At 38.7% G+C, this 26,061-nt stretch overlaps 4 protein-coding genes across 4 annotated transcripts; 3 read left to right on the plus strand and 1 right to left on the minus strand.

Annotated features, from left to right (window-relative positions):
- The first annotated feature begins 174 nt into the window (after positions 1-174).
- On the plus strand, positions 175-8,278 carry LOC135583971 (ATP-dependent DNA helicase 2 subunit KU80-like). Its single transcript, XM_065092533.1, has 12 exons — positions 175-305; positions 741-833; positions 1,073-1,124; positions 1,583-1,714; positions 2,338-2,741; positions 3,740-4,026; positions 4,944-5,139; positions 5,260-5,466; positions 5,689-5,856; positions 5,934-6,263; positions 7,625-7,755; positions 7,874-8,278. The coding sequence occupies exons 1-12, from the start codon at positions 291-293 to the stop codon at positions 7,932-7,934; spliced, it is 2,076 nt and encodes a 691-aa protein (XP_064948605.1). The 5' UTR covers positions 175-290; the 3' UTR covers positions 7,935-8,278.
- A 1,061-nt stretch (positions 8,279-9,339) lies between these two features.
- On the plus strand, positions 9,340-11,877 carry LOC135598032 (general transcription and DNA repair factor IIH subunit TFB5-like). The gene is made up of 3 exons (XM_065091555.1): positions 9,340-9,450; positions 11,309-11,445; positions 11,559-11,877. The coding sequence occupies exons 2-3, from the start codon at positions 11,411-11,413 to the stop codon at positions 11,734-11,736; spliced, it is 213 nt and encodes a 70-aa protein (XP_064947627.1). The 5' UTR covers positions 9,340-9,450; positions 11,309-11,410; the 3' UTR covers positions 11,737-11,877.
- Positions 11,878-13,243: 1,366 nt separating this feature from the next.
- On the minus strand, positions 13,244-14,815 carry LOC135598033 (protein SMALL AUXIN UP-REGULATED RNA 12-like). The gene has a single exon (XM_065091556.1). It carries the CDS (start codon positions 14,090-14,092, stop codon positions 13,562-13,564), a length of 531 nt encoding a protein of 176 aa, XP_064947628.1. The 5' UTR covers positions 14,093-14,815; the 3' UTR covers positions 13,244-13,561.
- A 1,579-nt stretch (positions 14,816-16,394) lies between these two features.
- On the plus strand, positions 16,395-20,466 carry LOC135598548 (probable methyltransferase At1g29790). The gene is made up of 2 exons (XM_065092534.1): positions 16,395-17,830; positions 20,004-20,466. The coding sequence occupies exon 1, from the start codon at positions 16,531-16,533 to the stop codon at positions 17,791-17,793; it is 1,263 nt and encodes a 420-aa protein (XP_064948606.1). The 5' UTR covers positions 16,395-16,530; the 3' UTR covers positions 17,794-17,830; positions 20,004-20,466.
- The last annotated feature ends 5,595 nt before the right edge of the window (positions 20,467-26,061 follow it).

Below are 26,061 nucleotides of genomic sequence, written 5' to 3' on the forward strand. Positions count from 1 at the left end.
TGCACCCGCATGTTTTCATCAATAACTGTGCAAGCCCGAATCCGAATGTTTTGCCTCACGGATTACGCCTAGTCGGCCCACAGGATTCGATCCGGTCCGATTTTGTCCGGCCCGAGTCGGCCTGCTCTGGTGCTGGGTTAGCGTAGGCGGGAAGGAGAGCAAACAGCAGAGCTCTTCCCCCAAACCCTCTCTGTAGAGAACCCAGGCGCTTGTTTGGGAAGCTAATATCAATTTCCTCGTTCCGGTCGCCTCTCCTTTCCCCACGATTTCTCCTCGAATCCTCTTCCGCAATGGCTCGCAACAAGGTAGGCACCCAATCGCTAACCCTAGCTAATTCCATCTTCAATTAGGCCCCTCATAGTTAATCTTAAGCAGTGTTTTTTTTTCCGTTCTTTGCTTCTGCATAATCAGTTATCATCGATTTGGTCTTTGCATGAATTACCTTTGGTTACCTTTCTCTCATGTTGTCTTCCGTTTGAAATCCAAACAAAAAGGTGTCATCCTTGAGCTCGAGCTTCATCGTGACTACGAATTTTAGATATTTTCGCATCCGATGTCTATCTGAACGATATCCGAACTCTTTGCTGATCGTGGCTAATATGTGCCAGTAGTTTATGTTCGAATCTGCCGTTAGATCGCTGGCTTTGCTATTAGATAGGGTTTTGCAACTTTGGTTAGCATGCTATGTGTGCTTTGATTTTCTAGCATCACATTGTTTTTGTGTCCTTCCATTCCCATAGGAGTCGCTGGTTTTGCTGATTGACGTTGGTCCCTCGATACATAGTGTTCTTCAGGACGTCGAAGGTGTTTGCTCAATGCTCGTGCAAAAGAAGGTAAGGAATTAGAGTCAAGGCTTTATTTTTTCTCTGTGTAGACACAGTAACTTCACGAACTGGTTTCCTTATATGAGTCCATCCTTGGTTTATTCTTCAGTACTGAATTTTGCTATTCATCTCATGTATGGAAAAAACGAATGATTTTCTTTTTAAAATTTCAGGTAATTTCATTCTCATATTTTTATTTCTTAATGAGATCCAGATTAATGTTGTTCGTTATTTTTCCATTTTTGCAGTTAATTTTTAGTAAGAGTGATGAGGTTGGAATTGTTCTGTTTGGAACTGAAGGTAATCTTTACCTGAATGTGGTTTTACTTGTTCACAATTCAGTCATTGAAGTTGTTGCACCACATTCTAAGATCCCTACATCTGTTGCATCACTCAAAATTTTGGTAGCCTGGCTTAACCAATGGTTTTTACCAATTTTCTTTAGGTTCATCTTTAACACTGCATCAAATGTGCATATAAGAGCTTAGATTCTTAAGGTTTTACCAGTTTGCATCAAATTGATTTTTACCAATTTGCTTGAGGTTCATTTGATATGAAACATCCAAATGGAGCACAGATTCTGACTTCTATTTTTCCTGATTTTTATAATGAGGAAAATAGTGGTATTACCGTTTAGACAAAAATTATTTCTCTTTGTCATTTTTTATCTTTTTCTTGATTTATTTATTTTGTTTTTCTTATTTTTTGTTGCTATCAATTGAAAAGCTTGTTTGATGATATTAGAATGGAATTTTCAGATACTAACAATGAGCTTGAGAAAGAAGTGGGTGGATATGAACATGTGGCGGTTCTACGTGATATTAGAGTTGTAGATGATGATGCAGTGGTGGTTTTGAAAAATCTTCCCAAAGGAACTTTCCCCGGTGATTGTATCCTAATTCAGCTCATTATGGGCATCCTTGGCATTCCTTTCTGCTCTAGTCTTTGTTCTAGCTCTTGTTTTTGAATGGTTACTGCAGTGCTAATGTTGAGTCCACTGTAATGCTTACTTGTCTTAGTGTCTTAGTTTCATCTCTTTTATCTGGCTTACGTGATTGCATATCCATATATAGGCTTATGCTTCCAATAATACAAATAATTGCGAGGAACTATTTTGCTCTTTCTGAAACTGCATTTGTGGAACATTTCAAACATGTGCAAGAATCACAAATTTGATTTTTTTAACAATATTACCGTTTTTATTTTTGTCTTCTGCAAATTATTATGTTTCTTTCCTTTTTTAGGCAAATGCAACATCTTCAGATAGCCATAAAATCATTAAGAAGATGAAATCTTGTATGACTATTTCTGAGATCTTTCTGATTTTGATGGCATGTTTTACTTAAGGTTGTCATCTTCTATTATTTTTTAAGGGGGATACCCATGTTTCCTTTGTTGTGTAGTTATTGTTTAATTGTTTTTAATAAAATCTATAGCATCTCTTTGGGCAGAAATCTTGTGCCGTAGGATCATATATTGATTGCAATTTCTATGATCCTTGACTTGTTGCTAGTTTTGGATGCCATTGTGGTTGGGATGGATATGCTGATCAAGAAATTTGGAGTTTCAGACAAAGGAAAAAAACGTCTTTATCTCATTACTGATGCACGGTTTTCTACTAAAGAGCCTTATGAAGGGACAAAAGAAGATCAGGTCGACACTATCTCTCAACAGATGAAAGTTCTTGGAATAAGACTAAATTGTCTGATCATCAGAGAAAAAATATGTAGTACTGAACATCTGGGAGCAATTGATGAGAATGACAAACTCTTGGATCAATTCTCAAGGAAAGCAATGGCAAAGACTGTACATGTTGATTGTGCAACATCATTGCTGGGTGCTATCAAAACACGAAATGTAGTCCCTGTCACAGTATTCAGAGGAGACCTGGAACTAAGCTCAATGATGAAAATCAAGGTGAGATCGAGATATTATTTAATAAGCATGAACAGACTCATAATGACTATATGTTTGTCTATGTTATCTTTTATAGTTTTGTTATCAGACGAGATAAATAGGTCCAGTGGTCATACGACACAGACTTCCACTCTATAGTGTATTATTTTCTGCAATAGAAAAAATACTTGAATGAGAACCATGTTTTCAATTAGTTATTTCGACTTTGTTCAATCGAGGCTGTAGTAAACATGAACAGACTCATAATTACTCTTTATGTTTTTTTATGTTATCTATAATATAAAAAAGTAATTGAATCAGAATCATGTTTTCTAATTAGTTATTTCCACTTTGTTCAAGGAAGGCTGTAGTATAGATTTGTTGATACTCAATAGTAACTGGTGGTTGAATGAATATTTGTTTCATTGTCTTCTTTTCCACGTTCCTAGGTGCCAACATTTTTGGATCTGAATAATGTGAACAGCCATATTAATTACCGGAATAAATAACAAGATTCTCTATTTAGAATTTGGGTTCAGATGGTTAGTAATCAACTTCTATTCATAAAAGATAGTCTTTGCATGCATGTGAAATTCTATACGAGATTTTAGGGCCTCTTCCATCTTTTCTATCTCCTATCTATTGAGTAGGGCTTTTGCACAATTGACTATCCCTTGTATATCAAAGTGATCCTTTAGTTGACTATCCCTTGACTATTTTAAAATTTTCGAATTTTACATGTGATTTTTTTTAGGGCCTTTTCCATCTTTTCTATCTCTTATCTATGGAGTAGGGCTTTTGCAATTTACTGACCCTTGTATATGAACATGAACCTTTAGTTGTTTGACATAGGCTTCCATATATTTCTAGACTTTGTTAATATTATCGTTCAAACTTCAAACTTTGTGAAGTTGTATAAAGTTTAGCATTCTGCTTGCTGCAATACAGTTCTTTGTGTTATTTACTACTATTTAGATTTATACTTTTACTGGTGTTTCATATTTTATTTGTCTATGCAGGTATGGGTATATAAAAAGACATCTGAAGAGAAATTTCCTACATTAAAAAAGTATTCTGATAAAGCGCCTGCAAGTGATAAGTTTGCTACCCACGAGGTTAAAGTGGATTTTGAATATAAAAGTTCACAGGATCCTGATAAAGTTGTCCCTCCAGAACAAAGAATTAAAGGTTATCGTTATGGGCCACAAGTAGTTCCTATATCATCTGCCGAATGGGAGGCAGTCAAGTTTAAACCTGAGAAGGGTGTCAAGCTTTTAGGATTCACAGATGCTTCAAATATTTTGCGGTACTTTTCTTTAGTTTAAGAAGTCTTATGACAGACTTTAATGTTCTAACACCATATTCTTGTCAATTGAAGTTCTAAAGAGTCACTTAGGTGCTAATGCAATTTAGGCAGGAGACCCCAGGTTAGATGTCGAACTCAAGCCAATCTAACCCTAGACTTAACTCCAAGGTCAGGCAGGGTTGGAATCGGTTCCCTTATGGTAGAATTTTTGCCATTTTTTGATTTGTCAAGGATGATCTCTGCTGGGGTTTTACATGCATTTAAAAAAGTTCATGATCAAAGGAAGAGATAATATGCTTCAAAGGAATTGCTGGGATGGTTCTGCAAGGACCCTATCAAGCCTAAAAAACATAAGAATCTAGGACAGATAAAAGTGAACAAATGGGGGATGGGTCCAAGTTATTAATGTCTTTACATGTACTTCTATATATTATGTCATCTACTGATATCGTGTCATTTTCTTCCATGCTGAAACATGTGAGGTTCAATAGGAGCAATGAACAAATAGGGTTAACTGTAGATGACATCACTAGCTATATTAATATCTATTATCAAAGCAACCTGATGCGCTTTTTCTTAACCTTTCATTCTTTTCTTTTTATGTCCTGGACGTTAACCTTTTTGTTTATATCATCATCCTGATGTAGAGCTTTATTCAGTTTTACTTATGTACTTGGAAATGGTATGTGAACATCTTAACCACATTTATAAGGTTTAGGGTAACTGTTGCTTGAATATATGAGAATCTGAGGTTCAAGTTTAATATTTGTTGTTTTAACAAACCTATTCTGATCAGGGCATTTGTTAGATTTGACAGATTCTGGTTCTGATAAAAACTATGACCTGCATGCAATACCTGAAACTTGCTTTTGACTAGATAGCTTTTGTACTATCTTTTGTGTTCTATCTTTGTGAAGGCACTATTATATGAGGGATGTGTACATCTTTATTCCTGAACCTGGGAATACGAAAGCAATTATTGCAGTTTCAGCTTTGGCTAAAGCAATGAAGGAAATGAATAAGTCTGCAGTTTTGCGGTGCGTATGGAGACAAGGTCAAGGCAATGTTTCTGTTGGGGTATTGACACCTAATTTATCTTCCATAGATAACATTGTGAGTTTATTTTATTTCAATTCATCTGCTTTTCTTAAATTTGAATTCTGAAAGTTATTCTGTATTATGATAAATCTTAAATCACTCATCCATAATAAGAAATATTGGTTACTTGCTCAGCCAGATTCATTTTACTTCAACATACTTCCTTTTGCTGAGGATGTTCGAGAGTTCCAGTTTCCTTCCTTTAGCAGTTTCCCATCATCATGGCAGCCAGATCAACAGCAGCAGGAAGCAGCAGATGACCTTGTTAGGATGTTAGACCTTGCACCTTTTGATAGAAAAGAAGTGCTTCAACCCGATTATACTCCAAACCCAGTTTTGGAGGTTTGCCATCTTTCCTTAAGATATCACTTTGATTATTGATAAAATGAGCCAACATGTTTTTATGGTAGTTATTTACAGATTTTTTATGATATTGGTATAATGTTAGGAAACATTAGTAGCATTTAATTTTAGATATATGCCTGTGCTATTTTGTTTGTGCCTGATATATGACAAGGAACTCTGGTGTTCTGACCATTATTTCATGTTATAATTTTGTTTCAGAGATTTTATCAGTTTCTTCACCTGAAGTCAAAGGCTCCAGAGATAGATGTACCTCAACTCGACAGAAGTCTTAAGCGGATAGCTGAACCTGACCCTGATTTCCTCTCAAGACACAACTCTATTATTAACAATTTTCAGGAACGGTTTGAGCTGAAGGAGAACCCAAAGGTTTATAATTTGGGAATGATTATAAATTTTATTCTCAGTAGGTCACATATTCAGTTGACATCATAGTGTTTTTCCAGAAAAAGCTGTCTAGACGAGCATGGAGGGAAAAACCATCAGCTTCAAATGATGAGAAAGTGGGTGTTGATGGTGTGGTTCCTAAGGTTCAGAGTTCTAGTTTGAAAAAAAGCTTATCTTCGTTAGAGGTAGAAAAAATTGGGGATTTGAATCCTGTCCAAGATTTTGAAGCTATGATGGCACGCAGAGACAGTTCAAAGTGGATCACAGAAGCAATTAAAGATATGCAACATTATATTTATCACCTGTTAGAAAATTCTTATGAAGGAAATTCCTACCCCAAGGCAATTGAATGTTTGATGGCACTTCGTAAAGGCTGTATTCTTGAGCAGGTAACTACTTTAACCTAATCATCCTCCCAGTTTTTTGGAAAGATTATTGCCGTAATTAATTCTCATCGCAACTACGGTTGTATTTGCTGTTGAAAATGAGTTTCTAAAATGCTTAAACATGTTAGTCTGAACATTGTTAGAGATTTGTCTCTGTATCTGCAGTATTTGCTGCTATAAATGGCATACGATTAGAAAATTTGGGTTCTCTTGATCAGGAGAATCAGTGAGAATAAAAAAAAAGGGAGGGAAGAGAGAAGAAAGGAGATCTAATTGTTTCCTCTCATCATGTATCCTTATTGAAGAATTTTGTCACCATGCTAAAGCAGAGAAAACTGATCGACTCTGTCATACTTGACCAGAAAAGATTAGACATATTTCAGGAAATCAGGCTTATGTTTCTAAACCAGCACTAGAAAGTATTCACTGAATGTCATCATAAATCAAGCAGGAATTAGAGCACTATTTCAGTAGAACTTAATATTTGGGATGTGTTATCTCAATAGAATAGGGAAATAAATGGCTTTAAGGATGTGTGAGCAGTTTGGACACTCGGATGCATTAGACACAAAAACGTGTGATCAATGAAATTGCAGCTAAACTAATTAATCTGGCTAGATTAAGTGTACTATTTGATACTTATCGTCCATGATTCATTTAGACCATAAGCAACCATCTCTAGAAGTGGAGATATAATCAACTTTGTTGATCAACATAAATTAAGTTACTAAAGCTGAAATTTTTTTCATGCCCTACCTTCTTTATACACCACTGAGATACATAGTTTGCATTGCTTAATGGATCAACAACTTTTGGGGTACATATTTGATATTTCATCATATCCTTTGTTTGGTTGGTGCAATCTAGAGACAAAGTTTGCTTTGCTTAATGGACTAACAACTTTTGGGGAACATATTTCATCATTTCCGTTGTTGGGTTGGTGCAATTTAGGAGCTGACGGTTCCCTGTAGCCCTTTTCTCAATTCCTATTAAGGGTCCTGGATGGATTATTCCATCAAAGCGATGAAGGGCATATTGTTAATGTCGACAAGATATTTTGAATATTATACATGCAGTCAAATGTTTTTCTTGCTTTGTTAACTATGACAAACTTCTTTATGTGATGTGGAGGAACAAAGTTCTCAATTTAATGTTAATTCTTAAACGAAGCAAGTTAGTTTGATAAGTTCAAGGGAGGTTTACGTCTTTATTGTTTTTAGCAATCTTTGTAACTTTTGGCCCTTATTCTTTATTTTATCTGAAAAAAAGTGCAAGTAATGTGCACTTGATCATTATCTTGTTTTATTCTAGTCCTTTGCAAGCTTGCACCTGTTAATTAAATGCCATGGTTTTTGTTTGTGTAGGAGCCAAAGGAATTTAACCGATTTATGCTTGATATTTGTAAGAAATTTCGGAGATCTGACCTAGCTGACTTTCTTGAGCTTCTTTATTCGAAAAAGATAACATTGATCAGCAAAAGTGAAGCAGCAGACAGGTTTTTTTTCTTTTTTTTTCTTTATAAATAGAATTGTACACCTACTTACCTCTTTTATGTATGGTTAAGAAGTTTTTGATTTTTCTGATAATCCACTTTGATCTTTCTCCTTGAACAGTGATCTAACAGAAGAGGAAGCTAAAAACCTCCCAATCAAGATGGAGGATTCTTCGGAGTAGTCGATGAACTATTATTAGCAGTGATCATCACAGGTGCATGCATCACATCAGCTTAACATGTCATCAGCCTTTAAATATCATCATACAATGAAGCTTGATGTGAAATTTTGTGGACAGTTAGTGCTGTGCATCCTTTTAAGGCATTCTATGGCAGTGACATCTAATGACTTATACCAAGACCAGTATCATATTGTTGGCTTCATGTCACCCCTTGCTTTGTGATGGCTCTTTCTGTTGTTATACACAGCGTGTTTATATTGCTGAGTAAAAAGTTTGATTCATTAGCAATAAAGATGTTTATAACCGCTGTATGGGCATAGTTATCCGTGATCTTTTATTTTTCATGATATTGTGTCTTTTATTTTATCATCGGTTATTCAAGTTCATATCTTTGAATGGAAGGACTAAACTAATTAAAAATAAATAAATATTATATGGATCTTAGATTAAATTTTTTTAAAATATGTATATTCTTAAAAAATATTAGGCAATCGTAACTTCGAAAATATTAAGTTATACAATATATATTTGAACTATATCATTGTCGATTGCAAATGAATAACCAAGGGTCACGACCCCTATGCCCCCACTCATTGTCGTTCGTGGGTGAGGAAGGAGAGCAGACAGGTTGCGTACCCTTGCAATCGCTCGTGAGCATCCCTTGTGAAGATGATCAAATGTTGTGAGGAAATGGATGATTGTTCGAAATAAAAGCATGGTTAAGTGTGTAAGTCAACTCGTGTGTGAAGGCACAAAATACTAAGGATTCATGGCCCTCAACTCTATTGTTGCTTTTGGCAAAGGGTAAAAGAGTTAGAGCATTGATGTAGGGTTAAGGTAGTAGTGAATCCGATAAAAGTAGAGATAAAACGATGTTTTAATGCACGAAATAGATACTCTGTTTAAATTTTTAAAAGTTAAGATGGAGAATTTTTGAAAACTATAGTTTTTTTCTAAATATTTATATACCATTGAGGAGGGGACTAGGAAGGAGTTTTTCATTTATAATGCAGTTGAATTCTTTCTCCAAAATAAAAATAGGCGGACAGATACACCATCCAAGCTTGTGTTCTCTCTCCAAACCATTTGGTTCGTCTCTCGGAGGAGGGGAAAGTGGTGGCACTATTCTTCATCCCATATTGTTAGTTTTTACCTATTTTTATGTCTTTATATTATTTTGTGAAATATGTGTAATCATCGAACCGACGCGGACGAGTCGACCGCCTGTGCCGCAAGTCAACTAGCTAGGCTTGATTTGGGCCGTAGGATCGTGCGCTCTCATGGTCCAGATCAAGCCTAGCCAGTTGACTTGTGAGTCGGCTCGGCACAGGCGGTCGACCCGTCCGAGTCGGCTCGAGATTATCGCGTCGACTCAACGTGTTCGTATAAAAGACCAAAAGCGGAGGCGGCGTGCACGGGAAGGCACGAGACGAGCGAGCCCTAGCAGATTCTGTGCCAACGTCGCCGGCCGATTCACCTCCTCTCGGTCACTACCGGAAGCTGCCTCCTCTTGCCGGTACTTTTCTCCTTTCTCCTCCCGTCTCCTTTCTCGTGTCTTCTCCTCTCTCCCACACTCTCTCGTCTCCTCCCCCCTCTTCACCTCTCTGCGCTCTCCTCCCATCTCTGGTCATGAAGGAAACAGTACCGTGTTCCTTTTGTCTTGAGGCCTGAACTTTTCCTTTCTGAGGTTGTGCGTTATGCAATGAAGATGTAAATGGTAAATCGGGATTAATTGCTTTCAGTGTTTTATCTTATTTCTGTGATCTTCTTTCTTTCCCAAGATGAAAAGTGAAGTGGACTTTATTGCAGATGGAAGTTGTTAGTATCTCTGTATCTTTTCCTTCCATTTTACATCATCCATTACTCGTGCTGGTTTGACCACAGAGTAGCAAATTGGATTTCAAAAACCCGAGGAAAAGCAACTCAGATGAATTGAGAGTTGATTACAGGAACGAATTGGAGAGAGAAGTCGTGGGATTCAATGAGAACCTGACATGTTTTGTCTAGTCTTATTTCTTGTCGAATGGTGTCAAAATGATCCAAAGTTAGAACTTTGTTATTGTTGATCCCTTATGCATTGTTGATAAATGAGATATCCTTTTGGCATTGGAACATATTAATTAGCTCACCGTTGCTTAATTTTATATAAAATGGTCTCAGTGAAAGTTCAAGGTTTTTCAAAGAATCGACAGTCATTTTGAATAGAACTTTGCCGTTGTGGATTCAGCATATTTTTGATATACCATATTCTTTGTCTATTCTCTTATTCATGTTTTTACTTCTCCCATCCCTATTTCACTACAACATTCTTCTTGTTTATGAGATTCTTCTTGTCAAGGCATGGCTATAATGACATCAAAGGGCATTTATTTCCTTGAGGAGTTTCCAAGAAAACTTAGAAGTTAAGCTAAGTTTGATGTTCTGATATGGAACATCATGAACTTTGAGAGCAGTTACTTCAGTTCTTTCATTATGTGCACAGGAAAATAATTGATATTATCATTTGTTCCTTATCCAAAGAATGACTCTTTGTATGTGGTTTTAGCAAAAAGATTTTTTTTTCTTTTTCTTTCCAGGTATCGGCAAGTTATAGATGTTATATTCCGTTTGTTATACATGAAACATTTTCTTGATGTAGAAAAAGGTCTGTTTAGTTAGTTGGCACTATCCTATTTCGCATGATAAAACACACCGATTTATTCAAATGTTTAACACCGAATGGCACCGTCATCAAAATCATGATTATGTTAACAAAGTAGCACAAGATATCAAAGTTATTTGCTAATCGTATAAAGAACATTTGTGTAATAGTCTCAAGTCTCAACTCTACAGTATATCATGATTATTATTTACAAAATTGATTAGTCCGTCGACTTGCCTGTGTGTCTTTTACATTTCTTCTTGAGAACATGATTCTCAGATACACCTGAATTCAACTCTCCTCTTGTGTTATGCAACACGATAATTGAGGTGGCCGCTCTTTCTTATTGTCTTCTGTTTTACTGGTGCTTGTTGGGTCATGCTTCCTTGATCTCTGTTTTGCATTAGAATGTACTTTTTTTTTCATTGTGAGGAAGGTACAACTTAGTGACAAGAAAAATTAAGTTGTCTATATTTAGAACTTTCATGACAGAAATTGTTGCCTGCACAAGGCAGCACCAGCATTGCTCCCTCTCGAGCATGTCCATTTTTGCATGCAGATGTCTAAAAACTTAAGCTGTACTTTTTCCACTTAATTGACAACAAGCTTTTTTTAATGGGAATTGGCATGTAATTTATCTGTGCAGACATATAGAAGCATAAGTTGCTCTTCTTGCACTTAATTTACAGCATGTTATTATCTTGTCTTTTGACATTTTCTTTCCTTTGTGCAGATTACTCTATCTCGGTCGAATTATCCTACCCCATAATTTTTTCAAGCGCGATTGTCTACACTTCCTTGTGTGCAAGTTATTGCTTTTGAATACTAATACAAGATGGTTAATGCGATGAAGGGCCTCCTGATTTCCTGGTAACTTCCAAGTTTCATATTGTCCATTTTATGTCATTGTTCAGACTTCAGACAGTATATGGACTTTTCTAGCATCGAATTTGTGTTACTCATTGGTAACTTTTGCTTGCCAGTGATGTACCCATGACACAATTCATCATTAGCTTCAATGCTTCACTTCCTCCTTCACAGAGGTTCATCCTACACGTGCTTGACAATACACACATGTTTGTGCAGCCTCATGTGGCCGAGATGATCCGAAGCAAGATTTCGGAATTTAGGGATCAGAACTCTTATGAGAAGCCACTATGATCCATTTCGAATTCTCCTTGTTGGCAAGAGAAAAATAATATGCCCGAGATTTGAATCAAAACTCATCTTTAAACTTGATTGACAATGTAGCAAACTGGAATTTGTGAATGGATGTCTATATTTGGCTTGCTTGATCTTGAACTCGATGCTGATATAAGTGATTTGGTCCAAACCTTATGAACTTGGTTCCAACCTTGAAGGCTTTTTGGGTCAGTGCTCTGTATTACTGTGTTATAATTCTTTTTGTGGTTATGGTTTTGCTCCAATGCTGTTTGTTACACTCGAACAATTAGAAGACTTTCAAGCTTGTACTTTAGCTGCATTAATTTCTTCACTGCTGTTTCACGCGAGTATCTGTTCATATCAGTTCAATTCATTAGCCTCATTTTTCCTATTCTTTAGTTGACAACCACAGTTCCATGCTCCTTTTAGTTCTTGTTCTTTCTATTATTTTGTTTGTGGGTGATTGGGAATCTTAAAAGTTTTAAGTTGTTAAGGACGCATATAATATATATGTTAAACTTTGAGTAACACGTGAAACTAAATCTGTAAGCTAATTAGTGAAAAAATCTATTAATTAAATATTTTGATATCATAGTACATGTTTTAGCTGGATGATTGTATAATATTAAATATTTTATGTGGGACCAATCATATAGGAATTAGCTTTTGGATGATCTGTCCAAAAAAATAAAAACTTCATTTTATGAGCTTTTATTTGGAGTCTCAATTTTCAAAAAATACTCATCATTATCTTTACAAGCTCTGCGATCGTTCATCGTTGTCCTCACCATCGAGGTATCGTCGTCATCCTCATTGTTTCCTCACTATCATCTTCGCCCTTGAGATATTATCGTGGAATATCCCCTCGAACATTTTTGCTCCGTCATCCACCTCCTAATTCCAATGCTCGTTCCATGCTTGTGTCCTCAAGAAGAGAAGATAAGAAGGCAAGGTAGAAGTGGACATGCGAAGATGATAGAGCAAAGATGGCAAGGATGATGAAGAGGAGCCTCGTATCCCCATCTCGAGGTGAACGTGGCCATGCGAAGGCGATAGGGTAGAGGTGGCGAGGATGACAAAAATAGGTCTCGTGAGAGTCTACAAGGATGGTAATGAGACAATGAGACCTCCGTATATGGGATAAAGGTAATGAGAGACCTCATATGACTTACAAGGACGATGATGAGCATGACGATGAAGATGACAACGGGGTGGAGACGATAAAGAGCATTTACAAAATTACATGAAATTAGGTATCATCTTTAAAAATAAAAATTTGGGATACATTCTTTAAAAAAAACCCCAAAAAAATTTTAAGAATTTTTTTATGAACATATGGAACACTGTTATAATATCTATCACATAAATTGACTAGGAGATAGTGAAAAGGATTACCCAGTCAAACACTAACCATTAGTTGTGGACTCATTCCCACCCCCCTCTAAGACTCTTTTGTCCTCCTCAACTATATAGAATCAAAACGAAGAAAAGAAGCTTATCACACTAATCATCAAGCAGAATAAAAGAAATATTGCTAATAATAATAACAACAATAATATTTACGAGAGAGAGAGCCGTAGAATACAAAATGCAGAACACTGGTGAGCTTCGAGTAGAGTTGAAAGAACATGTCATGACTCTACGCTGTGCGAGTGATCCGATTCAACGGGTGGCACGGTTGAGCTGCCCGTCTCTCATTGATCCAAGAATCCAGAGAATTAGATACTAATGGTGACATACAAAGAAGAAGAAATGCCAGCAATAAGGATCCGTGAAGAAAAGTTGATGAAGATGCGAAGCGTTTCTTCTCCGATCCATCAAATCAACAGATGTTGTTGAAGTCACAGTCCTCCAGGTTGCCGTTGGCGAATCTCGAGGAGGAGGAAGAAGAAGAAGAAGAAGAGAAGGAGATGAGGCAGAGGACGTCCTCGAAGAGGGACTCGTCGCAGGGGAGGGCGATCGGGCCGGAGCGGGACGGGAAGCCGTACTCCTCCTCGGCCTGGCGGAGCAGCTGCCGGAACACGGGGTGGTTGAGGTGGGTCACCCGCACGACGAACCGCCGCGAGCTGCTCCCCACGCACACCGCCACGTGCCCTAACGGCACGTCCGACGGCGCCGCCCACCCGCTCCTCCTCCTCCTCGACGACGTCATCGCCGCCGCCGCCGCCGTCACCGTCCACCGCCGCAGAATCTGCCGCAGCCATACCACGTGCCTCACCCTGCTGCACCTCCCCATCGCTTCCTCCCTCTCTTCCTCTCCCCTGCTGTGGTACTGGAGGGGAGGGATGAAGAGTGGGAGAGACAGGGTCTTATAGGGAGAAACTCCCCATGGCCGGAGAGAGATTAGAGGCATACGTATCTATCATAGATAAGCCGGACAGTGATAACCGATGCATTACGAAGAAGTTTGCGAGTAAATCTTCCTGCAGCTTGATGGTAACTGATATCGACTAAGCTGTCGTTCAGATAGCTTTTGTCAGCTCTCGACATTGTCAAGTGTGCGTTGGTGAAGGTGACGGGTTACTTCCACGGACGGTTAAGTTTGAATCAAATCGAATCAAAATTAATAATTCGAATCGAAATCGAAACCATCGACTTGAAAAAGCTGATGCAAGAGAGGATCCAGCACGGATTCCACACACGAAAAAGGTGGAGCTTTCATGCTTACGCCAGTAGTTACGCCATTGCTGCCGATGAAAGGGTCGATCCCAGCTGACCCCTTTCGGCTGTAAGGAAGAAAAAAGCAGGATGGAGATGGGAAGATGCGTGGGATCGACCGAGACGACTAGTGCTGCGGAATCACCGATGATTCCTCACCCACGTGCAGCGACTCCCTCCCACACACTTCGCCTCCCATCTGTCTGTCTGTCCGTCCGTCCGTCCGTCTCCATGGCTTCTGACATGACCTGCGTGCTGCTCTTTCTTACCTTGGTATTACTTACTTTGGGCGAGGGAGGGAGGGAGGGGAGGCGTCGCATGCTGCGTTTGCCGGAATGGTTGGCCCTGGAACGAGCGTCGCCTCCGCTGCTGGATGTTTCCTGCTTTACCCATGCACTGGGGCAGAAGAACGGGCAACGGAGAGTTGGTGTTCACCGTCACTACTTTTGGCGAAGACTACTGACAAGCTGCGGTTGCTGGTCGCAATTCAGTTTGACTGTGCAATTCAGTTTGACTGTGTCTTCGCTAGTAGCGTTATCCCCCCAAATCAGATCAAAATTAATATCAAATTAGGTCAATGTTTGACGGTGTCTTCGCCGATTCGATTCGATTCGATTCATATCATATCGATCCATAGCCGAAACCAAATCGGATCGATAGTTCCCGATAACCATTCAAATACAGAGAACATTCTCTAACTGCGATGACAACTTCGATATTGATTCTTCTATTCCATAGTTCATCATCTCAATTGCTTCCGTCTTGAACGCACGGACAACAATTTAGGTAGCTTCGACGAGGTCGAGTAGAACTACGGTAAAGCTTTTTTGCTTAGGCTTCGCTGGATCTGTTCTGCTCATCACGCTCACGGAGCTTGTCGAGGACGAAGGCTTGGAACAGGTGAGAGTTCAACGTCCACAGTAGAGAGGGAGCCATGTCGCCTAAATTATTGTGCTCTGGTGCTCAGCAAACGACAGGCCAAATCCCGGACTAAAAGAAACACTGCGAGTCGAGTTCGTCATGTGCTAGTGTCCGTGATTTGGAGCCTCAAACCACTCTCTTCTTCTCTTCCTTCCTCCCTCCTTCCCTCCCTTTGGCGCGCAAGCAATCGCAGTCTCATATCTTCCTTCGTCCCGCCATCTCCACATGTTATCTAATATATTTTTCTTCTTTCTTCGGCCAATCATAAACCTTCTCTTTAAATAAATAAATATATATATATATATAATTATAAATTATAAATTAATTAATCGATTAATCTAATCAGATTAATTTGTTTGGAAATGGTTTAATTAGATAAATCTAAATCGATTATGATTCAAACCTATCTTACTTTAATTTAATCAGAATCAAATAAATTTTTGATTAATTACGGTTGGACCTAAACAGTTGGGTAAAAACGGGTTCGAACTGCCCTCCGAATGGATGATTCCCGTAACAGAAGGATCGAACTCGACTCTTCGGCCTACGTGGCACGGTCGTTCAATCTGAGCTCACTGTTCAGCATGGCACGTGACGGCGGCATGTGAACCCCCACTCGCCGGATAACTCCGCGTCGCGACTCGGTGGACGACAGCTCTCGCCTCCGTGGCGTCATCTTCTTTTCTCGTTTACGCCCACCACAACCAGTCTCGTTTGTACCCCCAACATACCCACTGCGCTGGGCTTGTTTGTTTGATGCCCTCCGGATCTAATCCACGCAGGCATGCGCTTCTACTGGTGGGTCCCGATACTGGACCAATTACATTTCGGGTAGCTCGTGACAGAAGACGTTTTTGCTGCTTTCGTCATATGGAAATGCTTCTCGTACCCATAAGTAACCAAGAGATCCGTGTAGGTGATCAGGACCGTCGAAGTCTTCCTACGTGTTGTGATTACCAGCGTAATGCGTATGGGTAGCTTCCAGGGTGTCCGTAGCGGGTGCTCTGTTACAATTGTCAACCTGTGACGACGCTTTTCGAGAGGAGAGGGCGACGAGGAGACCGACAACGATCTCCTCCTCCCTCTGAAACCGCGGCTAAGGTAGAGCCAGTCTTAGCGTCTACTCTCTCTGTTTCGAAGACACGAGAGAGAGAGAGAGAGAGCAGCGGCACCAGCCGAAAGAGCTCACTCACTCTGCTGCCAGTTGCAGCTATGGGCTCCGTCTCCCTCAAGATCGGCGATGGCACCGCGCGCTTCCGGCGAGCCACCCTCTGCTCCTCGGCCGTACACCTCCTCATGCTTGCGTCCGTCATCACCACCAACCTCTTCGCTCTCTACGCATTCACTGCCGCGCCGTCCCCGTCCTTCTCATCCGCTCCGTCCACCGTCCCCCACCCAGGCGCCGGCGTGGGCGGAGGCCACCGCAACCTCTCCGTCATCTCCGAGCACGTCGCCCTCATTGTCCGCGAGATCGAGGCCTCGGAGCGCCGCCTTCACCAGATCGAGCGCGAGCTCGCCGGGTACGACACCATCGACCCCGCCAAGCCCTCCCTCCCACCGGAACTCAGGCTCTTCCTTGCCCGCCACCGCCTCCCCCTCGGCCGCGACGCCCGCTCCGGAATCACGGAGATGGTCGCCTCCGTCGCCCACTCCTGCTCCCGGTCCCCCGCTGCCGACCTCCTCGCCCGCTACATGTCCTACAAGCCCGCCGCCCTTTGCCCCGCCGACGACCCTTCCCTGCCCCAGAAGCTCATCGCCAAGGCCTGCGAACCCCTCCCCCGCCGCCGCTGCCTATCCCGCCCCACCGCTCCCGCTGCTACCGCCGCTCCTCGCCTCCCCTTTCCCCGGTCTCTCTGGAGCCCCGGCGTCAAGAACCCGGGTGCCGGCATGTACGGCCTCGACAAGCAAATGTGGATCACGCCAGGGGGAAAAAACGATTTCTCGATCGACGATGTCCTGGCCCTCGGCAGTGGTGGGATCCGGATCGGCTTCGACATCGGAGGCGGAGCTGGGAATTTTGCGGCCAGGATGGCCGAGAGGAACGTCACGGTCGTCACGTCCACCCTGGAAATAGGGGGCAAGCCGATGAATGAGTTTGTAGCAGCTCGCGGCCTCTTTCCGTTGCTCCTCTCGCCGACGCAGAGATTTCCATTCTATGACTCAGTGTTCGATCTGGTGCACACGTTGAACGCCCTCGACGAGGGTGGCGCTCCAGCACTGGGGCAGGCCAGCCGCACCGAGGCACTGGAGTTCCTGATGTTTGACATCGATCGGGTTCTCAGGGCGGGGGGTCTGCTATGGCTTGACAACTACCTCTGCACTGATGATGAAAGGAAGCGCATTGTCACCAAGCTTATAGAGAGATTTGGGTACAAGAAATTGAAATGGGTGGTGGGAGAGAAGGCTGATGCGAGGAACACGGCGAAGACACAGGTCTACCTCTCGGCCGTGCTGCAGAAGCCCGCGAGAGGTTGAACTGTATCACTGCTGGTGGAGGAGAAATGCTAGCAAGGTACGAGTGCTGGTTCGATTTGATTCTTCGATGCCCTTTGTTATGGTTATATTTGCACCAATTTAATTCCTTAGTCAGTCATTTGATGGAATTCATAATATTAGCATTGTAATGGTACTTCTCTTAGTTTAACATATAGGTTGCTGCCTGAGAGGAGTAGAGTTACTAGTTATGTTTTCAGGAGGATAATGCCACCATGTTCAAATATTCTTATTTCATAGATCTTTAGCACTTATCGTTTGCAATGTCAGGTACTCAATTTTACTACTGTATAGAAATGAGGTCTTAGGCTGCTGAGTGTAGGCATACATAAAGGTTCATCATCCTTTCTAATTTCCATATTCTCAAACATGATGACCTGAACATATCCTTTTTCCAAATTGAGGATCACATCAGTGCAAATATAATAATCAAGGTTCGGTTTCAACAGTTGTTTTGGCGCAGTGCTCAAAGTTTTACTTTCAATAGTTTCATGCCTTTGACATTCTCAGCCAAGTTGTGGAGTTTCGGGGTAAGGGTTCCAAAGATCTATATATGTGACTGCATCAGACACTCTTTATTAACATGTTACCTGTCAATTTTAGAAGCTTTATGATTGAGAATATGAGGTTTATGGTTTGTAGGGGTTTGTTAGTTAATGCCTTGATAACCACCTTAGATGCTATAGGTATTTAAACTTCTGTCCTGGCAGAGGCTTTTTATTTTGGATGAACTAATTTTAAGTATTTTTCTTTTTATTTTTCCTGTGCAACCCCTGTCACTCCTGCAAAATATGCTTCTTGAATATTCATCAATTACTTAAAAGCATATTTAACAAAATTGCAAGACAAAGGAACTCCAGAATAAAATTTGTTTATTATCCCTGTGACGAAAGTCGAATTCGGTTAGTTTTGTGTTGAAGTGATGACCTTAAATCAACTCCTCTAATTAACTAACAAAACTTGAAACTTGGATGGTAGATCATGGATCTCCACTATGGGGAGAATGGGGTCCAATCTCTCTCCTGTGCAAGCTGCAGATTTCTCACTTTATGAGGTTAGTGGGTTTAAATAGGTTGAAAAGGAACTCTTTGTTCACCTCATTCAGAAAACAGGGAGAATTGTAGAACTTCTTTGAAACATGTTTCAAGTGTAACTACTTATGCCTGCCTAAAAATGAGCCAAGATCTAATGAGACCAATCTTTCCTTGATTAGGTTGTAAGCCTGCTAGTGTTACTCTATATAAGGGAAAGTTCCAAGAAATGTCTACATAAGAGGGATGAACATGCAAGTACTGTATACTTTAAAGTACTAGGAGCTTTTTTTCTTGATAGTAACGGCAACTAGAAACAAATTCCTGGTTATATCACATATTTAATGTCAACATAGTAAATGCTATTTTTTGCTCCTTGTACTTATAAAGAGACAAAGGTAGTCCTGCATTGTTATTTGACGTTATTGATCTCGCTTGCAATGCGCAAAGAGTATTTTTTATTGATTTTCAAGTTATACATGTCGACTGCATTTTGTAGAACGAGGTTGGACCCGATATTTGTTTAAATTGGTACTGGCCACTGGGTGTAGAAGTAGGAATTACATATCCACTATGCTAAACCTGGAATGTAGCTTTTATTCTGTCGTACATTTTGTCTACTTTTCAACTTTCATCTTCTTCCTTATAAGAGCATGACATACATTTGTACCTGCATCACGGTTGACCCCAACACCTGAGTTTTGGTCTCCAAAGCATGGTATTCAATGGTCAAAATGGCAATAGCATAAAATCTGGATACTCCTATTTGTTGTATTTATTCAATCTACCATTAATTTGTAATTAAAGGAACTTTATTATATGGTGAATCTTGCTCTTAACCAATATGTTTTCAATAGGGAAACTTGAACACTGAATTCTTTCAGTGTATATACTTGTTAGAATATCGTTGTAACATTCATCATATATTGTGTAATGATTATCATGCTTATTATTGATTTTCTTACTTAATTGTTTAATTGAATCATTTTGTCCTTGTCCTTGTACTGATAGGATCTATTCCAAAAAATCATGAGTTCTTATTGAATCAATCTTTTAAAATATTAGATGATCCCTTTTCATACTTGGGTGCCAGCATTTCCCCCTACTTTGCTGATAAGTCGATTGTTTTCTTTTTTTGACTCATGTCACATTCTTCAATAGGAACGGCAATGTGTACCAGCAGTGGCCGAAACGCAAGAATTGCAAGACCGTCTAGGCACATGATCAATTTGACGAGATCTTTTCACGAGCGACATTGATTAGGCTTTGCCAGCTGCTGATGTCCATCATCTCCTCTTAAGTCGACATTGTATGACAAAATTGCAGTGGCTCAAGGTGTTTAGACTGCACATTTCACTGCTTTGTAGTCATATAAGAAGTTCATGGTTGTCCTTCAGTTTTTGGAGAGTACTTATCTTCAGATTCATTCCTCGAGACCAATGTTACCACCCTGTTGCTTCCAATAAAAGATCCAGGCTAGCACAGAACTGTATTACATATGTATGCAGCCTGCTTACAGCTTTCATAGAATTTTATTGCAACACAAGCAAGCATTCTGCTCCAATACATTAAAATGGGATTTTCTCCTTGTTCTTTAATCCAATCTATCTGCATTGCTGCTGCAGTTGTTACCAATTGCAATTCTGTAGTTTACTTTCTTGTCTTTCATTAGGGAAATTGTTAATTTGCTGATGCTGCCTTTATGCAACTTTATATTGCAATTAATTTGCTGCCCCCCCCATCCTTCAGTCCTCATCTGGTAGGCCTTCATCGATGGCCCTTTTTCTGGTTGGTCATCAAGAGGTCACCATCTATTTATCAAGAACTCTATAAGGTAAAAATAGTATATTATGGTTGAATTGCTCGTATCAAAAAAGAAAAAAGCGAAGAAATAAACCGACTAAGGAAGATCGATCCATTCGATCGTCATCGATCAATCGATTAGACAAAAGAAAAGAAGCGATCGCTTCTATCGATCATTGTCGATCAATCAGTGCAAGAGTGGTTCCTTCTTCTCTCGATCATTGTCGATCGATCAGTGCAAGAGTGGTTCCAAGATCTATCTTCGATACCACAGTGAGACAAAATCAAGTATTGCTTATTCCATTGAGATCATGACTATGACATACAACTGATCGGACATGGCCATATGAGATGATACCTTAATTGATCGAGTGGGAAGAAATGTGTTGATCCCAAGGTTCGATCAAATGAGTTTACGTAATAGTCGAAGGATTGGGTTCTGGCCAAGACCAAATGCCGAAGGAGCTTCATCCAAGAGATATAGGCTAATTAAGGATCCATAGATAATTTTCAAAGAAGCCATCAAATATTTGGACCTTTGCCTTAGTCGTCTCAATTTGGATTCTCAACGTCCTATGATGTCTTCCAAAAGATTTGGCTGAGTAATAATGATCTTTTTCTTTAACGGTTAATTATATATTACTATCCTTAAGTTCTTATATTTTAAAAAATTATATTAATATTTTTATAATTATAAAAATTATCATAATGTTATCGGTTTTATTAACGAAAATATAAAAACAATGAACAAAAATATAATTTTAACATTTCAATTGGTGGTTACGGACGATATTGCTAGGGGCCATGGGTGACTATTATGGATGAGGAGAGCAACGACGAGAGGTGAGAACTGCTCTGTATTTGTGTCGATGTCGACACAGATGCAGAACTACAAAAGGGTCGCTGATGTAGATGTCGAGCACTCACATCTTATCGTTACTCTCCTCATCTACAATAACCACTTGTGACCTTCAACGATGTCGTCGTCAGTCACCACCAAATTGAACATTAAGATTATATTTTTATCTTTTATTTTTACGTTTCACTAGTAAAACTAATATCATTAGGAAAATAGATCAAAATGTTTGTCTTTTGAAACTATAAGAATGTTAATATAATTTTAAAAAAATACAATAATCGAAATAATAAATATAATTAATTAGCACGTTATTTAAGCACTTGTATTCGTTTTAGCTTTGGAAAAAGGCTTGGAGTTGCACAACCACGGTGTCAGCTTCCTCGATCTCCACTCCTTGCAAGTTCAATTCCCTCAGCTCTGCCTGCGACCACAAACAAGCATTAGAAAGCCAAATCTAAAGTAGCAGTAGCACTAATTGTTCTAAAACTTCAAACACCAGTATTCCTTTGGGAAGCTTCCAAACGTTTGTGGCAAACAGGAATCATCATCCTCGACTCTGCAAGCACGTTCTCCTGCTCATTGGCAACATAGCGTCAATCAAGGGTTTGTTTAAATGGATCGATCAAATCGTCACACAAAGTTTGAGCTCAGTCTCATTCCTATGTCCTTCGGTCATCCCGTTATCACAAATAATTCATCTCAGATTTGAAGTTCTCAATAGCATAGCCTTATTAATAGCCAACCTCGTCATGATCAATTACGTGTTTGTATAGGGAACACATGTTTATCATATCATTAAATGCCAAAGTTGTTGGCCTTACTTACGATCCTAAGTTTACATGTCTATAACACCAAAAAAAATTCGATATGATTTATTAGAATACATTAACCATTCTTTTAGTTATCCATCAGAAAAGATCTAAATATCAAGAAAATCCATCTTAATGACATATCCTTATAGCTACGACAAGATCATTTTATTCTATGAGTGATTTAAATCTTAGTCATCAATTTCATGTCACCACTAATCTCTTCGTGTAGTACTATAGCATAAGCACGGTCTAAATTATAAATCATTCTCGCACTCACATGTTACGTATTTTATCTACTTTGATAAAAATAATATAAGAGGAAAGTGTATATAACGTAAATTATTATAGATGATTTGATTTTAATAGATCATCTCTTCTTGAGTGATGAAGAAGTTATTGTTTATACTCTCAATGACTTAGGAGATAAATATAAGGAACTTATGGTAATAATTCGGGCATGTGACTCATCAACATCATTTGAAGAACTATATAACAAGCCGATTGATCATGAAGCATATTTAAAACAAAAAGAGAGGAAGACGAGACCAACTATTATATCTCAATTTAATTAAAAATCTAAAGAAAAAGATAATCAAAGCAACAAGAACTTCAATAAAGGATCGAACAAGATGTCTTCCGGAAATGTGAGTAATCTACAAAGTTATCATCATCCATTATACTAATAACTCTCCAACCATTGTAGCAACTTCAATTCAAACAATTCAAGAAATAACTTCAACTACAACTATCAGTAGTTCTAACATTCCAATAATAATAATCAGTAAAAAATCATCTGCCAACTCTATGACAAAATTGGACATACAACAAAAAATTGTCGATCTCGACCCAAGCCTATTACCACACCCAATTAGCCTCAAGCAAACATCATGACTACTTCGACTACTTATCAAAATAATTGGATTATTGACCCCCGTACTTCTTATCGTATCACTTTTGATTTATAGAATTTATCTATCCACATTGATTATAGAAACAATGAAGACATGTGATGGTAATGGAATCCATATCACTTACACTAGATCCATAATTCTTAATTCACACAAGTATTTTTATACTCAAATGATATTTTATATGCATCTTATATCAAAAGAAATTTTATTTTTGTCTTTCAATTATGCAAACAACATAACATATTTATTGAGTTCTTTCCAAAATAATTTCTTGTAAAAGATCTGAACACAAGGGTATCCTTGGTCCGAGGCTAGAATAAAGGCAACATCTATGAAGATCATTAGTTTTATAAAACACTTAGCCAATTGCTCTTACTTCAATTGTTGCTCTAATTGATATATGGTATTATCATCTTGGTCACCCATCATCCTTCATTCAACAGTAGCTAATTTTTTATTACTCCCTTCTAACTTCCAAATCAAGTAGAATTATAACTCAATGCTTGTCTTAGCAATAAAAGTCACATACTACCTTTTGGAATATCATACATATCCTACTCTAAACAACTTGAAATCATTTACACTAATGTCTAGGACTCTACTCCAACCACTTCATTTGATAATTTTTTATTTTATATTATTTTCATATATTACTTCACTAAATATAAGGTCAATATAGTCTTTACTTATTTTATAAGAGGGTCGAGAACTTATTCCAATCTACCATTAAAATAATAAACTCTCATGAATGAGGTGAATGCCATGTTTTAATAACTTACCTCTCATCATTCGATATATAACATCTCAAGTCATCACCACACACACCTCAACTAGTTGGTGCTATTGAACGAAAGTACCAATATATAGTTGAGAATGGTTTCACTCTCCTATACCAAGCCTTCATGTAACTAACCTTTTATCAGTAGCTTTTTAAACTATAGTCTACCTCATTAACCGCATACTCATCCCAATCCTACGATACCAATCATCATTTGAAAAACTATTTTACAAAACCTCAAATATTCAAAAACTCAAAGTATTAGATAGTTTATGTTATTCCATGCCTCTATGCTTCACACAAGTTAATACCAAGATCCAAACCTTACATCTTCATTGGGTATGCTTTTCAGTGCTATGATCCTCAAACTTCAAAGGTTTTTGTATCACATCATGCTATTTTTATCGAGTCTACATTTTTCTTCAACAATATGAGTCACTGCAATAATTATCTATCACTAAATTTATATAAGTACATCTCAAACACTCTTAAGTGTGTCTCTCACCACATCAATCAGTAGTTCTCATCTAGACCTGTACTACCTTATTACTCTAGTTTAGCAACACCTCATCGCCTCTGCAACTTTTTTATTTACCTCTCCATCAACTCATTCTACAATGCCCGATGAAGTAATACCCTTGGCACAACAAATGATGTCTTTGTCCTAGTCAAGTGACACTAAAGTGCATTAGCTTAATTAAGGAACATGTCATTAACTCTTCATCAATTCTTATACATTTAATACAACTCAATAATACCACCTGAGCCTACTGAACCCATGTTCAAACCACGTCAAATCATTGATCTCCATGTTACTATAAGCCCTCCACCTGAGCCTACTGAACCCATAACTATCATCCAAGCTTAAAAATCTCTACGGAATATGATAACCTACTTCATAATACCACATGGATCATAATATCATCTCATATCATATAAAATATCATCGGTTGTAAATGGACCATTTGAATTAAACGGAACCCAGATGGAATCATTGCTAGATATAAAACACATCTAATGACCAAGGGGTTTCACCAACGACCAGGTGCTTATTCCACAAAGAACTTCAATCCAATTGTTAAACCGATGTCAATTAGACTCATCTTGAGTTTGGCTATCACTCAAGCCTAGTATATATGACAACTAGATATTAACAATACTTTCTTATATGAGACTCTAATTGAATATATCTTTATATCACAACCCCTTGATTTCATCCACCCTTAATATCTAAATCATGTTTGTAAATTATAAAAAGCTATTTATAAGCTTTGTCAAGCTCCAAGAGCCTTATACACCAAACTTGGTTCATCTTTGATGCCAGTCGATTTCATCAACTCTAAAGTCTAATACCATTTTATTCTTATGATAACAAAAGAGATATACCATATATCTACTAATCTAGATTGACAACATTATCATCACAAGTAATTATTCTATGGAGATCAAGTAATTTTTTAAGCAACCGATAATAACGTTCACTTCTTCTAGATTTTTTATTTTAAAATAAGTAAATTTGAGAGCTATTATCAAAGACGAACATGCAAAATGCCAAAGAAGTTGATACCCTACTCTCCACCACTGAGTCACTTAAATTATATAATGATAGCCCTACTACAATTCCAACATAATACCGACAAGTACTTGGTTTCTTATAGTATTTATATGTTTTATATCTAAACATTTCATTTGCAGCTAACAAAATATCACAATTTATGCATTGGCCCTCCATTGCATACTGGTCCGTACTAAAACATATTTTGTGATATCTTAAAGAGACTCTCAATTATGGAGTTTTCCTTCATTAAAACTCATCACTTCATCTCTGTGCTTTCGTCGATGCTAATTAAGCAAGTAGCACTAATGATAGAACATCTTCATTAGCCTATATTATCTTCCTAGGAGCAAATCTAATTAGTTGGAACTCCAAGAGACAAAGCACAGTTGTAAGATCTATCATTGAAGCTGAATACCAAGCCATCGCCACTACTGTTGCAAAACTTAACTATGTCACCAATCTACTACATGAACTTGACATCGCCTCCAAATCCATTCC

The sequence above is a fragment of the Musa acuminata genome, chromosome BXJ2-1 (assembly GCF_036884655.1).
Source record: "Musa acuminata AAA Group cultivar baxijiao chromosome BXJ2-1, Cavendish_Baxijiao_AAA, whole genome shotgun sequence".
Taxonomy (NCBI): domain Eukaryota; kingdom Viridiplantae; phylum Streptophyta; class Magnoliopsida; order Zingiberales; family Musaceae; genus Musa; species Musa acuminata.

Excerpts from the sequence above, each read along its gene's own strand:
- LOC135583971 (XM_065092533.1), top strand. Across the intron at positions 1,125-1,582 it reads TGTTCTGTTTGGAACTGAAG|ATACTAACAATGAGCTTGAG; the intron begins GTAATCTTTACC and ends TGGAATTTTCAG. Across the intron at positions 6,264-7,624 it reads AAGGCTGTATTCTTGAGCAG|GAGCCAAAGGAATTTAACCG; the intron begins GTAACTACTTTA and ends TTGTTTGTGTAG.
- LOC135598032 (XM_065091555.1), top strand. The coding sequence starts at position 11,411 with ATGGTTAATGCGATGAAGGGCCTCCTGATTTCCTG. Across the intron at positions 11,446-11,558 it reads AAGGGCCTCCTGATTTCCTG|TGATGTACCCATGACACAAT; the intron begins GTAACTTCCAAG and ends TTTGCTTGCCAG.
- LOC135598033 (XM_065091556.1), bottom strand. The coding sequence starts at position 14,092 with ATGCCTCTAATCTCTCTCCGGCCATGGGGAGTTTCTCCCTATAAGACC.
- LOC135598548 (XM_065092534.1), top strand. The coding sequence starts at position 16,531 with ATGGGCTCCGTCTCCCTCAAGATCGGCGATGGCACCGCGCGCTTCCGG.